Source organism: Sordaria macrospora, chromosome 6, assembly GCF_033870435.1.
Source record: "Sordaria macrospora chromosome 6, complete sequence".
Lineage (NCBI taxonomy): Eukaryota > Fungi > Ascomycota > Sordariomycetes > Sordariales > Sordariaceae > Sordaria > Sordaria macrospora.
The window spans coordinates 346,909-364,835 of record NC_089376.1 but is presented as its reverse complement, the minus strand read 5'-3'; the positions used below and the strand labels follow the sequence as shown (position 1 = coordinate 364,835).

The following is a 17,927-nucleotide window of genomic DNA, read 5'->3' as shown; positions in this document are numbered from 1 at the left end:
CGCCCCAAGGCCCGGATTGGAGTCGTGATCATGCTGCGAGCATCACCCATAACCCTAACCCAGTGCATTTGACAACGGTTGCGATGGGCAGGAAGAAAAGAAAAGGACCGGAGACACTCTGTCATATCCGCTCAACCAACTGTCGCCAAATCCATCGCTCACTTATAATAGCAGATAAGCTACTGAAGACCTTCAATTTCAATCTGGTTTCATTCCATTCCCTACCGCTGCCTGAAACAATCTCGGTGTCAATCATACATGCATCCCTTCCTATCCCGTGATTCCCAATCATCAACCGACCATGGCAATCTGTTCAACACTCCATCTATCTAGTTCCAAGCAATGAATCCCACCATATCATGGGCAGTCATTCAGTCTGGTATGTCTCTTCAGTATCCGGTTCCGTCAAAACGCCAACGCCCCACATGAACAAAAGAAAAGAGAGAGAAGCAAGAAGGTGCATGCTGTTGTGTTGTGTGTCTGAGTTGTTTAACAAAAGAGAGGTAGAGGTATCCAGGCCAATGATGAAGGGCCCGGTTGCCGGTTATCAAGGAGTGTAAATGTGGTCGGATTAAACGAGTCGTTATCGAATGACCGTTTGTCCGGCAGAAGAAGGGTCCGCAAAGAGAGGCGAAGCGATTTGATAATCGAAAAGAGCGTGTGTTTGTCTGTGAGTGTGCGTGTATGTTTGTCGTATCCCCTCTTATCCCCTCTTATCCCCTCTTATCCCCTCTTATCCCCTCTTATCCCCCTTATCCAACCCTCAGCACCGAGCACTCGAGACTCAGTGCTCAATATAGATATCAACCGTCCTCCTCCTCCACCCCTTATCCCTATCCTCGCTCCCTCTCCGGCAAGGTGGTTCCGGCAACGGAGCAGGAGTAGGGCACCTCACGACGGGCTCGGGAGCCGGGCGATGATGTCTCCACGGAAGGTAATAGTAGTAGGAGGTAGACCTGTGCCGGCTTCGGCTTCGCGTGCGTCGGACGGTGGTCTCGTACTCGTACTCTCGCTCGCGGTGGCGCGAGTGTGAGCGCCGCCTGCTGTTGTTGCTGCTGCTGGTGCCGGTGGTGGTGGTGACGGTGCTCCGACGGCAGGTGTAGGAGTGGTAGTACCATGAGTAAGTGGGGATGTGCCGGCAGCAGAGGGTGCAATAGTCTGTGGAGTACCAGCGGGCCATTGCTTGCTTGGGCTTGGGCTTGGTGCTGCTGTTGCGGTTCTGTTGGGAAAGGTGTTGTTGTTGGTGTTGCGGATGGTTATGTTTGTCAATTTGTCGTTCGTTCGTGCAAGTGAGTGTTGTTGGTGTGTTGTCTGTTCTATGTTGTCTGTTGTGCGTGTATGTGTGTTGGTTGAGCTTTGCTGATTCTGCAGTTGAACGTTTGACTTGTGAAAACTGGTCCGGGAAAAAAAAGAAACAGAAACACAACAGATCAGATGAAAACAACAACAACTTTATATCCCACCTCCTTCTTTGCGCAAAAGTCTTTTGACCTGCCATCCGGTCATGACCTCCTCAGACTTGATTTCAGAGTCATCCAAAAGGTCATGAGGCCGCCGCCAACTTCCAAAAAAAATTCCTTGCCCCCGTAGCGTAGGCAAGGCCGTACGGTTGTACGAGGAAAACATCAGGGCACTCATCTGGCCAGCAAGCCTAAGCCTGGCGAAGTCAAAACGAGCGGCTGACGACCTGACAACCTAACTAAGCCCTCTCCGGGTATGTCCTGACACTAGACACCCACCCTTCCTCACCGAAACTGACATCCATCCTGCTTGAATTAAGCGCATCCGTCCCATCCTTCACCGTCTAGTCATCCCCGGTGCAACCACCAGTTTGGTTTGCGCGTCCCCATGTTAGTAGTACCAGATAGGCGGTCGGGCGGGAAATTAGCTCCAGAACTTCAGCCTGGGTTGTCTGCGAAACAAGGGACAAACATTCGGAAGGGTACAGCCAAAAGAGCCGCGTTTGGCGCGGTGCGACAGCAAAAGAACACAAAAAAGCCGCCTTCAAGGTTGGAAAAGCGAAAAGGTCATGTACAGTGTATCAGGGAGAACATTGTTGCTATTTTCGAACCTGTGTGCAAGTCGGTCGTTGTGTGGCCCGTGGTGGCTAGACAAGGTCAAGTGAGCCAATCCGTGGGCTCGTGGGCGTGTGTGCCTGTCACCCGATACGTCCCACACCCACACACACCTACACCCCGAAGGACTCCAAATATCGGCCCCCATCCCAACAAAGTTGTTCAGCCTCATTCGCCTCTAAAAAAGGGGCCGCCAAATAGAAGCCTGGCGTCGTGTAAGTCGTGACAGATGATTGGCAAAGTGACCAAGGTGGTCATGGAATGCGACCCATGGGGCCGACCGGGCGGAAATGACAAGCATCGTCTCCCGTCATGCAGCGGATGCAGCCTTATGGGTTGTCTCACCCACTGCATTAACAGTAAAGACCCCGTGTCAGCCGCGATGACAAAAGGCTTGAAAAGAAAAAGGGAGGCACTGCCCCCTTGGCTGAATGGTCGGATTGTTGGTCGGTCCTGTGAGGTGGAGGCCGGGAGCCCTCTGTCCCTGTCGGTTTCCGCGATGGGTTGGATAAGGCTGCGAAATGTAATGATGCATCGGAACGGCTCGGCGATGGTATTGTCAATAACAAGTTTCGCGCTCAAGACACCTGATGAAAAGAAAATGCGACAAGTCGTGAAAAGTGAGAAGAAGGGGAAACTGAAGCGGAACGTGGAAAGAGGCACCGCGCTCGCAAATAACTGCTCATGGCCCAGCTGACCTTATCGATAACAAGCACAGAGGAAAGAAATGCGGCACTATCATACTCACTCATACCCTCACCGGCCAAGCAATAGTGCACTAACACCCCACTTCCTTCACTGTTGACCAGCCCCACCTCGCGATCGCTCCAGCTTCCAGGTCTCGAGCAGGTTGCCCGTCCTCACCGTCCTCACCGTCCTCACCGTCCTCACCGTCCTCACCTCCCGTTCTCACCTGCATCTCATCTCATCTCATGTCATCCCAACTCCGAACCCCAAAATCCGAATTCCTACCGCAAGGTTTATAATCCCCCAATCCTGCCTACCTGCTATATAGTCCGTTGGTGTAACAGTCAACACTAATCCTATCCGCTTGTTGGATCGCGTTTCCTTCCTCGCTCACAGTATAGAAGCTACCGGTTCGAATCCGGTACGGGCCTTGTATTTTTTTTTCTTCAATTCTTTTTGCATTTTTCACGTTGCTCTCCAAACATCACGTGGCAGAGTGGATGGATGGATAGACTCCTTCTCTCCGTCGTCTGGACAACGAAGACATCGACGTTGGGTGCTCACTCAGGCCGACTTTGACAGTTGAGTCTCAAGGTCGGTGCACGTCTAGCTTAAGAAGCAACTGAGAAGCAGGAACTCAAGAAGTGAAGGCTACCTACTAATTACTCTTTCAAGTAGATTTCAAAGGAAAAACCCACAGTATATAGCCAATATAGGCAACCCTGTGACACCACAAACCTTTGTTGGCGACATCGGAGGACCTCAAAAGCTGCACCGGGAGAATGAACACCATCTACGCGCCAGATCTGATACTACCATGATCCTTCATTCTCCTGTACCTGCCAAAGAGTAAAGTAGAGGTAAGGTATGGTATGGTATGATGTTCTAGTATAATACACTTCTTCTCCCTATCATTCTACAACTACCGCTGCTCAACCATTTCCCTGTTTACACACCTTTCTTCTCCCACGGCAACAACACCAAGAGCAACTAAACTCGCTCGAATATAAGACTGAAAACAACTCTGCATGCATGCACTTTATTCACCACCACCTCAACCCCAGCTCACCTCAATCCAAAATACCTCCATCTCCCCCTCGTCCTTCTTCTATCATACACCACCCACCCACAATCACCGCTTCCGCGTATCCTTCCCCTTCCGATTCCGATTCCGATTCCTATCCCTCCCCTTCTTACTCCGATCCCTCGGCAACTCCAACGGCGTGCCCTCCAGTGCTTTGGCCATAGTAGCAAGCATATACTCATCAATATTCCTAATCCGTTCTCCCCAGGCGTTATACTCCACCACCTTCTCCTGTTCCCCTTCCCCATTCCCTCCTTCCACCCCTACTGTTCCTGTCCCCGCTTCACCATTCAACCCTTCAAGATCAGCAAGTGTATCACCCGGTGTTCCCGGCCTCGTAGAACAGGTATCCCCAAAGTCCGCTTCATCCTGCATGATTTCCTTCTCAGCCGCCTTCGCAGCATCGACATCTTCCCTGTCTTCAGCTAGTTCGAGGACTTTGCCTACGTTACGAACTGGAGGTTGATGGACGGCGGCGCCGTCAGCTGCACCATCATCTCCTGGCCCTGCGGCGGTAGATGGACCGCCCAGCACGCGATCCATAGCCAGATTGGCAGCTACGTCGTCCTCGTTGCTGGCTATCACCTCCCCATTTGACCCTAGCACGTCGCGGACTGAAAGTCGGTTGAAGTAATCAGTAGTAAACTCTCCCTCCTGGATAACCACGTCGTCGAGCATCTGTTTCTGACTAGCTTTTCGGAGGATGTTCGCTTCGATGGTGTGTTCCGATACCAGTCTGTAGATGTGCACATCGCGGGTTTGACCGATGCGATGACAGCGATCTTGGCATTGCTTGTCCATGGCTGGATTCCAGTCCTGGTCGTAGAAGATGACGGTGTCGGCGCCCGTGAGGTTGATGCCCAGGCCGCCGGAGCGGGTGGACAGGATGAAGCAGAGGATGCGCGGGTCGTGGTTGAATCTGTCGGTGAGGATCTGCCGCTGTTCGACCTTGGTGGCGCCGTCGAGACGCAGGTACTTGTGTCCGTGGATGTTGAGGAATTGCTCGAGGATGTCGAGGACTTTGGTCATTTGCGTGAAGATCAGGGCGCGGTGGCCGCCGGCTTGGAGTTTGCGGAGGAGCTTGTCGAGCGCTTGGAGCTTGCCACAGTCGTACTGGAGGAGACGCTTGTCGGGGAATTGGATCGTCAGGCGCATACGGGCTTCATGCCACGGGTCTGGTGGGGGTTGGGGTGGCATGTAGGGAGCGTATTTGACGGGGGCCGAGAGCTTGAGGTCCAGATCTTCGAAGAGTTGGATGCCACGCTCGCCGAGGAGGAAGCGGTTCATCTCGGGACCGGTGACGACAGCTGGTGTAACGCATGCGAATTTGGTGATGGTCATTTCCATGGATTCGGCGCGTTGCTGGAGGGTCGGAATGGCGTTGTGTAACAGGAAGGAATCTTCTTCGAACCAAGACATGATCTTAGCTGGGACTCTGGGTCGGGGCTTGTATGGTCGGAGATGGGTGTCAAGAGTTAGGAACTCAGTCAAGCGCTTGCCATAGATGGGCCGTTGTTGGCGACGAAGGGCGTTAATGTAGACACAGTGTTGCAGCTCTTCGAAGCGACCCCATCTGGCGGCACTTTCAAGATACACAAGGTTGGACTTGACAGAAGCAGGATCCAGCGCTGTGTAGGCGTTGTTGGCGCGCACCTTTTGTGCCTCCCTCAGGTCGAGCAGAATGCGATGGGAGCTGAGCTGCGCGATGCGCTCGGTGTGTGTCTTGGACAAGTCCTCGTATTCGGTCGGGATCATGTTAAGGAAGCTCAAGTTGACAGTAGTCATGGGCTTCGTAACCAATAGCCTGTTCCGGATGAACTTCTCTTTCCACTCGTAGTCGGCCGGCACAGACCGCGACATGCGAAACGAAGTCATGATGGGCCGGTCCACGAAGAGGTCGGGATGGTTGCAGACCTTTCGGAGCTGCATCAAACAGTTGATAATAGACATGTAGTTGCCGGACTGCAGGGTCTCGCGGGTATCAGAACGGGAGAGGAACCCATCGTACAACTCTCGCTGACGTTTGGAAAGGCGACAGAATTCGACATGTTCAACCTTCGCCGGCATTTGTTTCTCGACATCCGCCTTGAGACGACGGAGAAGGTAGGGTCGAAGGACCTTGTGCAACTTGGCAATGATGGCACGCGCCTCATCGTCCAGCTGCTCACGACCGCTTTCCAAGATCTGGGATTCGGGCCTAGCGAACCAGTTATGGAATTCGGTGAGGTCAACGAACCCGCCTTCGCCGTTCTCTGGTGGCGCTAGGAAGTAGAGAAGCGACCACAATTCGGTCAGGTTGTTTTGCAATGGTGTACCTGTCAAGAGCAAACGAGCCTGGGTGTTGAAACCGAGTAGTGTTTGCCAGCGCTGCGACTTGAAATTTTTGATGTTATGGGCCTCATCGAGGATCATGTAATGCCAGCGTCTTCGCCTGAACACCTGTTGATCCTGAAGGACCATCTGATATGAGGTAATGCAGACGTTCCAGACATCGTCGTTGTTCCATCCCTGGCGTTTCCTCTTGCGTTCTTCCTGGTTGCCGTAGTAAGTAAGGATCTTGAATCCGGGACACCATTTCTTGAACTCCATCTCCCAGTTGAGCATAACACTGGTAGGCACGATAACCAGATGTGGTCCCCAGACTTCGTGATGGCATGCTAGGTGCGCAAGCAATGCAATGGTCTGGATAGTCTTTCCTAGACCCATTTCGTCGGCCAGAATACCATTGGTGTTATTGGCATAAAGCCCGGCAAGCCAGTCCAGACCATGATGCTGATACTCACGCAGTGTTCCACGCAGGAGAAACGGAATCTCGGTCTTGACTGTTGGGGTTGTCGGTTGAGGCGAGGGTTGTCTGCTGTCGGGTTTCTGCACACTGACGGCCAGCTCTTCTGAGTGGGGAGTGTCGACGTCTGTGGGCTTGGTATCAGCTGTTTTTGGTGATTGGGTTTGTGATTGGCTTTGCATGTCAGTAGCCGCCACTGTTTCCTGGCTATCATGTCGCGGGTTAGGTGGTGGTGCCTCTATTAACGGCGCCGAGACAGTATCCTTTTGTAGGCTGTCTGCTGGTGGAGCATCGTCCATCGTTATGTCTTCGGCTCCTTCAACTGACTCTTTCGATGGGAGTGCATGGCTCTCGGATTGTACAATCCCATTAGGCTGCTTCAAAGGCACACCATTGACAAAGGGTTCCTTCTTTCCCACTCCACTGCCCGGCTCTGTAGTGGTCTGAGTACTTTCTGTTGCTTTGTTGTTTGCTGTGGGTATCTCCAGTAACGACACTTCCTCGTCCGCATCCTCGGTTCGAGATATTTCCCGCTGCTCATTAGTATGGATGCCATTAGTTTTCAGTGGCTCCTCCGTATGGCCGTTAACTTGGGGCTCCGCAGCAACAACAGGAGGAGCATCGACCATTTTCACATCCCCAGCGGTTTCAGCCGACGGCTCCTCAGTCACAGCCTCCTCTTTCAACTTTTTCAACTCTGACTTTCCAAAGAACAACCCCAGCAAGCCAGCAGGCTCATCGTCAGACTCTTCCTCTTCCTCGTCATCCCCATCCTCTTCATCTTCATCTGACTCCTCCTCACTAGATCCAAGATCGTCGTCCATGTCTACCGATTCATCACTTGTATCGTCGCCATTCGCGGCGCTGCCATCGACAGCAGCCAAAGCATCCACCATTTCCACCTCCTTTGTTGTATCATTGTTTTCTCCAGCTTTATCCAAGGTCGGCAGGTCGGCGTATTTAGCGCGTAACTCTTCTTGAGTTAAGCCCTCGTCAGAGGCAGCTGATTTCTTATCATCGTCGTCCTCGGACGAGGACATGTTATCCTCGTCTTCATTTTCGCCATCTTCGTCGGACATGTCGTCGGATCCTCGGTCGGAGTGCTCGTCACTTTCCTCGTCGTCGCCCAACACTGATGGCATGCCACTTTCCAGGTCCTCGTCATCCTCATCCTCGTCCTCGTCTGTGATTTCGTCCCCGTCAACCTGCGCTTGTCGTTGCTGTAGCTTTTGTTCGGAAAGATTGACTGCTTGATTCAGGGCGGCCTTGACACGGCGCTGTTCCTCCGCTTCCCATTCCACCAAGCGGCGCCTGTTGACCTCGACCCTAACATTCTCCCATGTCCCAGCAAAGGCCTTGATAACCTGGCGCCATTTGGCCTTGGATGCTTCGATCTCCTCCAGCTCGATTTCTTCGGCGGTTTTGGGCTGGGGGTTTCGGCGTCTCCACTCGGCTTCACATGCAATGGCAATGCGCTTGGCTGCCTGCACATGCAACTGCTGTTCTCGATACATCAGCTTGCGGAAGTTGGTCATCGCCTTTGTAAGATGGTCGAGATGAGCCCACTGCCGTGGAGGCTCTTCCTCGGCCTCAGGCTCAAACGCCGAGCACCTGTCTGGGGCGAGTAAGCCCCCCGGCTCAACCTCTTTTTCGACCCGTAGAATGATCTTGGCGTCTTGGAGGGCCATCTCGTCTGTGTATTCGGGCCCTTCATCGGGGATCTGCTGTCCGCCCTCCTCCACTGGTATTCCTTGCGCGCGCGCAAAGTATTCCTCAAAATTGGGACCGAGCTTCGGACGGACATGGGCTTGGCTTGGATGGACGAGTGGTATCACGGTCAATGGGGGTCGAACTTTAAGCTTGATACGTGGAGTGGCGCGTGAGGCACCGGGAGAGAGCTGGCCATCATCGTAGGAAGCTCGAACGGCTTGGCGCGTAGACCGACGCGTGCCGACCGCAGCGGGTTTCGGTGGTGTAGCAGGACGTCGGGGAGATGTAGATCGTCGCCGGGATCGGGATGCGGAGGTTCTAGTATCATGAGTCGTGGCAGATTTGCGCGCGGGAGCTTTCGGCGGCGGCGGCGGCGCCATCTTCACGGGGGCATGTTTGCTGCTGCTGTTGCTTGCTAGCGCTGGTTTCCTGGACGAACTGGCGGCGCTGCTCTTGTTGCTGACAGGACTTGTTTGTATAGCTTTCCGTATAACCTTTTTGTCGCTGGATTTTATGCCTAGCAAAACGGGGTTGACGCGACCAGACTTGCGACGACCGTCTTCGGTGATGATTGTAGTCGGACCTTCGGCTTCGAACTTCTTCCATGGCGGTGACTCTAGTTTTGGTTTGCGACTGTGACTGTCGGGTGTTGTCTCGCGCACTCGGCGTCGCTTGGCAGGTGGTTGTCCATCTTCGTCGAGCTCCGGGGTCTCTCCGTCGCGGGTATGATCGCTGGTCGTCGACATTGCATCCTGGTGATGTTGAGGGGACAGGATCGAGGGTATTGGTTCGGAATCAAAGTCGAAGTTCTCGGGTTCGCTCAGCGGGGACGAGATGGACGACAGGGGCGACAGGTCGCGGTCGAGGAAGCCGGCATCATTGTTGGTGGTGTTTTTAGTCGGAGTAGAAAGGGAGGTATCGATGGGCGGGACAACATGGTTGCCGTTGGTCTTGGTATGGTTGCCTGTACTTTTCGAGTCCTTCTTGTCATCGTCATTGTTGTCATGATGGCTATGGCTGGTGTTGTCGTTGCCGTTGCCGTTGCCGTTGACAATGGCGGGGGTGTTGTTGTCTGCAATAGTTGAATCAACTCCCGCATTTTCAGACGCGGTGCCAGAGTCGGTCATCATAGTAGTCATGGTCACTGTCACAGCAGCCACGCCTATCGGGGGGGTATGGGGGCGGATATCTCTGCGAAACGGGCATTTGATGAGACCAAAACAACGTCAGAGAAACCGCACGACTTGGAACTATCTCATGCCCGAGTTTGGGCGTGATCAGGCTACGGGAAGGCCTGGCTGCAGCGTGGAAATGTCGAGAAAATGGCTGTTGCCCGCAAATCGCAAAAAGTTGCCAACCGACGAAAAAAATCCATCAACGGCAGCGGCACTGAGCGGGACACCAAGCCAACACGGCCAGCCTGATGGATGGTCACAGTGGAGGATGGCCTCTGCTGATGGCGAATGATGCTGCCGTGTTTCGTGCAGGTGCCATTTAAGGGTCTGTGCACTACGCGTTCGAGAGTGGGAAGCTCTGACGCTGACGATGAAAAGGGGAGCTCATCACTGGGCGAGACACTGCATGCCACTGTGAAATTGTTAGTGCAGCTTCAAAGGCCAAGAGCCTTCTGATGCGGGGCGGCCATTCCTCGGGTCATCTTCTCCTTCCTCTTGGCCCACCCCTGCAAGCCAATCAGGAGCTCCACAAGCTCTGTGCACTGACCACCTTAGATTGCGCCTGGTGTCTGGTCTGTCGTCAACGTCAAGATCCCCGATCGCAAATCAATTCGAACTCGGCATCACGACTGCATTGCGGCCCTCATAAGCCAAGGTAGCCATGCGCCAATTGACAACACCCAGTTCGAGCCGTTAACTGACGATTTACACCTATCCAGATGCTGTCCCGCCGAATCCTACGGGCCTCGCCCGCCCGCCTCGTTGCGCTCGCCGCGAACCGATCCCCCATTGTCCAGCAACGCCGTACCTTTTTGCCCGATCAGATGACCGGCCGGGGAGGCATTATCGTCGAAAAGTACCCCGACTCTGATTATCCTCACCTTAGTGATGCTGAGGACCCCGAGATGGTATGATACCAATAGGCAGTGAGATAGGAGGCAGCCAGACAGACAGACAGACAGACCAGGCAGATGAAGCAAACGATGGCTGACGGAATGGATTGTGCGCAGAATGGCGGCTACATCAACCCCCCGCGCATCAAGCGCCAGCATCGCGATCCCTACGCCGAATGGTGGGACCCTCAAGAGCGTCGCAACTTTGGCGAGCCCGTGCACGAAGACCACGATATCCTGGGCATGTTTTCCCCATACGAGTACACCTGGATTTCTCCCGGCAAGGGTCTTGCTCAGATTGGTGCCTTCATTGTTGCCTTCCTTGGCCTCTGCTACGGCGTCAAGCTCTCGTATCCCGACAAGGTCTCGTATCCCCGCGAGTTCGAGGGCGGTTTGTTGAAGGAGTTGGGTGGTTCGGGAGCTATCAGGGTAAGTGGAGCTTCCCCAGGCTGAAAGATGGAGACGGCTTCAAAGTTTCCTCCATTTTTGTGGATCAAGACATGGGACTGGACAGTGCTGACTTTTGACATTTCCACTCGACAGGCAAGACAGTCGGGTGATCCTGACCCGTGAAAACAGACACACGGGAAGAACTACAGAACAGAGCATGCGCCGTGTACATAAGAGGTAGCTGCTACTACTTCCATCCGGGGTGAACGGTACCTGGGGAAGTCATAGAGTTGAGTTAGTTATGAGAAGCAGTCATTGATCATCTCTGAGTGCAGCCGGTCGAACTGCTTGTTCCGTCTTTCAAATGCTGCCTTTTGTTCTGAGCTTCTGATATCATACGGTTGCGATGTCCAATTTCTGCTTTTCCTCGGTGCCTGCAATCCTATCCAGTCTTGAACTAACCTTGCCATTTTCTCTCTTCCAATCGCTGACCAGAAGGCTTCAACAGAAATTATTTTGATCCGAAAATATGGAGGTGCGCTCATGTGCACACGACCATGCTGCTGCTTCCAATGAGGTGCTTGGTTTCTCAAAAACAGGCCAGGTCCCCTCTGCAATATCATGACTCGTACAAGTTCATCTGGGGTAATGACTCCACAATTTGCCGTGTAAGTCACAAGTGGACCACTGACTCGGGACCGAACCCTCACTCTATCAACCGTAACGCCCGCCTACGATTAGCTCCAACGGGCAATGGAAGGAGATATCACCATCACAAGTCTGGCCTTCAAGGAATCTCTGATGCCGGCCATCTGTGGATTTTCCCATGGTCTAGCCAGGCATAACCCGATGTTATCGACGCACAAACGGAAAGAACGACCACAGCACTCTCCCTTTCTCGAGGCCCAACTGCTGCTCACGAGATTGCTGTGGACCTTGTGGCGCTGGCATGATACATGGGTAGGTACTCTAGGCGGTCAAGCAGGAGGGGAAGAGGAGAACTTCATCCTCATCATCCACTCCATCTACACTTGGCACTGAACCTTCGACTCCAACTCTCGTGGCCAACCATCGTCACTTTTTGCTTGTCTGTTGTGTACTGAGTCTTTTTGCTTCTTTTCTTTGCTCTACTTGTCCATTATATCTTGCCAGTGCTCCGAGCAACATTGCTACTACATTCAGTCTCTCTCCATTGCAACACCGGTTGGGCTGCGACGGCATATCATACGATGCGTTACGACGACTGGGACGTGATTCTGTTCCCTACAGGCAGAGATGGCAAGATCCCAATCAAGGAGTTCAAAGTCCAGTGCCATGTTGTTCCAGACCAGGAGCTTGCTCACATGCACGGACAGGCTGGCTTGCCTGTCATGACCTGCTTTATCCCAAGCCTTCCGGCCGGCAGTCCATTCCAGATCTCGATGCACGCCTGGAAAACTCCCGATATTAGCCTGTTTACCAAGACGTACAGCAGACATACCGACTTTGTCAAGTTCGAGGCGCGCATATTCATCGACGGTCGTTTAGTCGCTTCGACTGCCTTCGATCGAAAGGTCAACGGTCCCCATCTGATCGCAGACACCTTTGGTACGTTCCCAAAATACTCGTTAGCATCACGGCAGGCACAGTCATTTGTGTATAATGTCACGCTAACAAAGAATCAAGACTACACCAAGACGGGCGAACGCGAACGCCTCAAGTTTCCTACCTTCCGCCGTGAGCTTCTCTACGAGAGCCACTGGAGTCCTGGCGATGACCTTGGCCGCATCAAAGTTCTCATCAGCGAAGGCTTTCCACGCGACTCCCTGACGGTGCCCTTCGAGCGGGTCAAGAATATTGTCGCCTTTTCCTTCCAGCATGCGCCTCTAGGTAAGACCATGGTGCCCTCCAGCCTAATGTCACCAACAACTGACCACAATTCACATGCTCAGAACTTTTGGAGAACAACTCCATTGCCTGGCCCAACCCATCCATGTGGCGTACCCCGACCTACATCTCGAATGTTCCCGTCCCAACATATCATCCCAACGATGGCATCAACTCCCACACGCACTCCCCCCAGAGAGCAAAGAAAAGCAGTCAAAGTCCAGCAAGCTTCCCAACTCCGATCATGACCCACGGCGTATTTCAGCCCCAACCGCCTACCACCAGCTACGGGGGCACACAGACTCTTCAGATGCCCTACGCACCACGAGGAACCAACACTGGCTCTGGCTCGTCGCTTTCCTATCCCGATCCGTTCACCGAGCCTTCCTATATGAACTGGGTTGGCTCAATGGGCAACAGTTCGTGGCAATCTGGTATGCGACGGGGCACCCAGCAGCAGAGTAGCGATGAAACCATGCCCGACTACGGCGATGGCCACAATCGCGACCAGCCCGAGGTTATGCATGTTTCTGGACATAGCATGGATGACGAGCATCCTACGAGCATGAAGGTGCCAACGAATACCCCGACAACACTTCCTCCTCGTACTGAAGATATGACTACAGGAGTCGATTTCCCCTCCATGTCTACCCATATGCCGTCCATCCCCCCTGACATGGCTTCCTGCTTGACCAACACTCTCTTGAACCAGCCGATGCCGCTTCCGCTTCAGCCTCATCAGATACCTCTCCCGTCTTCGGATTTCAAGTCACGTAAGGAGAACCGCTTCCTTACGATCTCGGGTTCCAACCCTTCCTCAGCTTACTCGACCCCCTCTGCAGACCATAGCGACGTTCGCAAGTTCTCACAGCCGGCTTACTCCCAGTGTCCCATCGCATCCAACTTGTCCCAAATGGTCTCCTCCATGGACGGCGCCGGAAGCTCAAGCGACTCTCCCAGTTTGCAAAGCATGTTCTCGGTCGCAGAGAGCCATCAGAATAGTCCGAGACAGGCCGAATTTGGGTCCAGCTCTAACATGTATGGCGGTCATACTTCATGTCCCAACCCTCCCGGCTTTCCTCCCGGTCTTACTTCTGGCTTACCTTCTGGCCTATCTTCTGGCCTTCCTTCTGCTCCACCCTCCAGCCTTTCCTCCCATTTGTCACCCTACCTGACCATGAACTCGCCTACCAGCTTTTCTACAAATCCCACTTCCAACCCGCCGCCCGGCCCCACCCCCTTTGCCAGTCGGACCGAGAGCTCTCTCAACGCTGGCCTTGGAAGCGGACAAGGCAACGTAAATGACAATCGAAATGATGCTGCCTCAGGGAGTGGAAACGGGAATGGAAATATGAAGCGCGCTCGCAACTTCACACCCGCTTCTACCAAAGCTATTGATGAAGAGGACGAGCCACGCCGACCAAGCCCTCATGTGAGAACTAGACACCTTGCTAAGGAATGGGGGATTGAGCAGAACATGCTCGAGCTTTGAGGGCCTGGAAAAATCCAAACAGTTGGTTGGAGAGACACACTGGCCTTCTTTCTGTTTGAGTTATCATACTAGTCTGTTGAAAAGTTTATTATCCTGCTCCCTTTGAACTTTTTTATCTTTTCTTTCACATATCAAACGCATGGTTAGCAGGGTTATTCTGGGTTTAAGACAGGCGTCATGGTTGTGTTTTTCATAGAAGGCTTGGAGAGTGCGATTATTTTCTTCATCCAACCTTCATGTCACCGATGGAATTCTTTGATGTATTTGTATGGAATTCTTCTTGGTCCTTCCAGTGTACTAGCACAATCGGGTGGCAGAGTGATAAGAAAATTTCCCAATAAAATGGACGTCTTACAATTGTTGTCTCCTTGCTGCTGATCAGTTATTCTTGTAAGGACCCCACCTTCTGGCTCTACCTTTGCTTCTTGCCTGCATTTGCTTCTTGCTTCCTGTGAGATGTGCATAGGGTTTTGAAGTCTGTATCAGTCAGCATCATGATGTCAAACGACTTCATATCAGCCGTTCTTCAAGTGCTGGATGGACGAAAGCCATTCTCCCACACCAGTGTCAAATTAGGTCGAGGGCAGACGCTATCCAACACTATCAGCTTCCTGCATTCAAGCCGGACTGCGGTGCTTCCACTCTCTTCTTTACTTCTGCCTCGCAATCAATAGAGAATAGGTAGCGCATCCACTCAGGGAATTTGGTTTTGCTTAAAGCCAATCATGTTACCTGGACTGTTCCCGAGAAGACCCTGCGACCCGAATCAGCTCACCCACACAACGGTCGAAAGCCAGTTATACCCCTGTTTAGCTAAGCCAAAATTCCCTGAGGGGATGCGGTACTTCGTTTCGGAGTAGTTCGTCTTGTCTTGTTTTCAGGTTTGTTTTCAGGTCCAGCATCGAGACGACAGCGAGGACAGGAAGGGGAAGAGGAAGAGGAGTGGTTGGAATAAGCTTGCCAAGAAAGACATGGGGCGAATACGCTAAAGGCTTAGTGCCGTGGGTGGAGATAATGGAGTTAACAACCTGGGAACGGTCCCCTGCTATCTCCGGTTGCACTGTTAGTCTGTTTTAGTGTGATCACACTGTATGTACCACGCAGAAGAGAGCGCCAGTGTCTTAACACTACTTATCATCCATCAGGATTCGGGACGGGACCCTTTGGATCCATGACAATCACGGCATAGGAGGGAGAACACCCCCGACTTAAAACAGATATACCTTAGTACAGCACCGAAGGGCAGATCTGCCGCAGAACCTACAGGTACCTCTAGAGGTAAGGTAGTGGGCGACGACGGGACTGCCACGTGACACTCACTTAGAGGTACCTCTACCGACAGCGGGGGCAGACGGGAGACCGGGGGGCACGGCTCCCAGCTAGGTTTCCAGTAGCAGGCTCTGTACTTTTTATTAGGGCCATATAAGCAACAAATTCTAAACCTTTCTCCACGGTCCACTCAGTAGCCTACCTAAGGTAGTAGCGCGTTGGGGTCCAGAAACTGCGTGGGTAGTTTCGTAGGCCAAGCCTCACTCACTCCAACTGAACGTTCCGAGCTCGACCGTGAGTAGGGCAGCTGACCTTTTTTTTTTTTTTTTTTTTTTTTTTTTTTTTTTTTTTTTTGCTTTTTTTTTTATCCCTACATTATTAGCTCTCCATTATTATTAACTGTGACGAACGACAGTCTGATTTGTCTAAATGAGATAGCTGAAGGTAGTAACTATCAGTGCGGTTCGGTGAAGCCAAAAGGTTCACAACAAGTATGTTCGTAATACTGGTCTCGGTGATAATGATCTATTGACTACTGTCGAACTATCTGACAATCTGAATTCTCCCGTAGTCCCTTTATACCTGCTTGCCCTCTGCGAGATATCTGTTTCCGGATGTCCACGTAGACGTGAACCCCTTAGTGCTGGCTCACTGCCTATGGGCTGGCTCATCTTCGTGAGCCTGGCTCGTCTCTATGAGCCTGGCCTACCTTCATGAGCCTTCCTTCCTTGTCATGGTTACACTGCCCAGCCTTCATGTGGCTGTTGTGTACCGGTGGCTTGGTTGGCCCGTGTTCCTCGCTCATGGTTCGTAACATTAACTCCTTTTTCTTTTTTTTTCTTTTTTTTTTAATGTCAATGCGGCTGGGCTGGTCTTACGTCCTGGAAAGACAATTTCAATTATAAGAAGGTAAGCCACGTCTTGAAGCCACAACCGATTTCACCTGTAAATGCAGCTTACAGGAAAGGAAAAGAGCTTCGGGATTAAGTACCTAGAGGTAACGATGGGACCAAATAACCGAGTCACCAGTCGGTGTTAGCGGCCCGCCCCCAAGGGTTCGGTGTTAATGCCCCCTGAAGCCTGAAAATCTGAAAGACCAGGGCCAACCAGTCCCATTCGGTATTAGCGACGGGTGGAGACTGGAACAGGTACATACGTACCTTCTGTCATTCTCTGATGAGACGCCGAGACGCCGCGGGAGTCAGACTGTCAGAGACGGGATCCCTTTATTTATCGGCGATATGGGTACTGGTAGTGCTGGGTTCTATGTTGCACGGCAGTCAATAAGGTTGTCTTGTCTTGTCTTGTCTGGGTAGCCAAGACATGCCGGATGCTGTACATACGCCGAATCAGAGGATTCGAAGGGGAGACGGGGAGACGGGGAGGAGTCATTCATAATTGTTCTGAATCACCATTCTGGATCAATTCCAGCCATGTGGTTTTCTTTACCTGAGACTAACCTAATGTAATGCAGTGGAGCTTGGCGAGCAATCGACATGTCGGTCCCCGAGGGAAGACTCCGAGGAAGGGAATCGGAAAAGAGAAATGGTTGGGAATTGGGAAGGAGAAGGAAAGTACTCGGCGTTGCTGTACAAACCAGGCGATTGCAAAAAGTGAAACAACTTCCAGCTTGGTTGTTTGTGTCAGTCCACGCCGGTTAGATTTCATTGCTCGGATTTACTCCCCTCAACTCAAGAGTCAACAAGACTTGGAAGGTCTTCCCACTGGTTCTTATACGCGGCGACCGGATATCGAGGAACGGTGACCACTTAGTTGAGGACCAAGTCCCGAGTCCTTCGAATGCGGCTGGTGATTCCGGTGATTTCAGGGAAACAACTCAGCATGTTAACTCCTAACACATCCAAATCGGACGGGCACTGACCCAACAGACATTGCCAAAAGTAGTCGAATGAGTTCATCAAACAAGGCTTGTAGGGAAAAATTGCGCAAGTCGTCGTCGTCACCACCGCAGCCTTGGCGTCGTGAACTCGTGGTACCGTCCTGTCAGGAATGACAAAAGGGCGCAGCAGTAGCACTGACTTTTAGTTCCCGCTTTGATTGCAACGTACCCTGCATTTGTGCGTCTGACCACTCGAAATGCGATCTGGTAACTGCGATTAGGTTGCGCTTTGGGTGGTGGTAGTGGATGGTGGTTGTTGGTTGGATATGATATGTGGCGCCGGAGTCAATCTTACGTGCATCTTGTTCGGTGGGACTGTGGGACAACGCGGACACTGACTCATGGGCTTTCATGGTTGTAGGCACCGATGAGGCTCGGAAACAGAAACGGTGTCGGGAGAAATCGTTTCTGGATGCGGTCGATGCGGTCAATACAGGCTAGCGGCCGCTGTCAGCGATGTTCAGTTGGGTTTGGAATCGCTATTTCGACGTTCGACCAGGGTATTTGTTCGATTCTGTTGACAAAGAAATGATGCGATATCCCCTATAGGTCACGGCACACCAATGGAAGTCCCAATCCGGGAATTCCCAATCCGGGTCGG

General features: G+C 52.4%; 4 protein-coding genes across 4 annotated transcripts; 2 read left to right on the top strand and 2 right to left on the bottom strand.

The window, feature by feature from the left end:
- Positions 1-202: 202 nt before the first annotated feature.
- Positions 203-1,498, bottom strand: SMAC4_09285 (uncharacterized protein; the record flags this gene model as incomplete). Its single annotated transcript, XM_066090930.1, has 1 exon — positions 203-1,498. One exon carries the CDS (start codon positions 1,496-1,498, stop codon positions 785-787), a length of 714 nt encoding a protein of 237 aa, XP_065947386.1. The 3' UTR covers positions 203-784.
- A 2,396-nt stretch (positions 1,499-3,894) lies between these two features.
- SMAC4_09284 (uncharacterized protein) lies at positions 3,895-9,480 on the bottom strand (the record flags this gene model as incomplete). The annotated part of the gene is made up of 1 exon (XM_024656003.1): positions 3,895-9,480. One exon carries the CDS (start codon positions 9,478-9,480, stop codon positions 3,895-3,897), a length of 5,586 nt encoding a protein of 1,861 aa, XP_024510959.1.
- Positions 9,481-10,058: 578 nt separating this feature from the next.
- Positions 10,059-11,137, top strand: SMAC4_09283 (uncharacterized protein). Its single transcript, XM_024656002.2, has 4 exons — positions 10,059-10,171; positions 10,236-10,424; positions 10,527-10,838; positions 10,953-11,137. Exons 2-4 carry the CDS (start codon positions 10,236-10,238, stop codon positions 10,980-10,982), a joined length of 531 nt encoding a protein of 176 aa, XP_024510958.1. The 5' UTR covers positions 10,059-10,171; the 3' UTR covers positions 10,983-11,137.
- Positions 11,138-12,028: 891 nt separating this feature from the next.
- Positions 12,029-15,063, top strand: SMAC4_09282 (uncharacterized protein; the record flags this gene model as incomplete). Its single annotated transcript, XM_003343823.2, has 3 exons — positions 12,029-12,386; positions 12,465-12,668; positions 12,731-15,063. 3 exons carry the CDS (start codon positions 12,029-12,031, stop codon positions 14,155-14,157), a joined length of 1,989 nt encoding a protein of 662 aa, XP_003343871.1. The 3' UTR covers positions 14,158-15,063.
- Between the last annotated feature and the right edge of the window lie 2,864 nt (positions 15,064-17,927).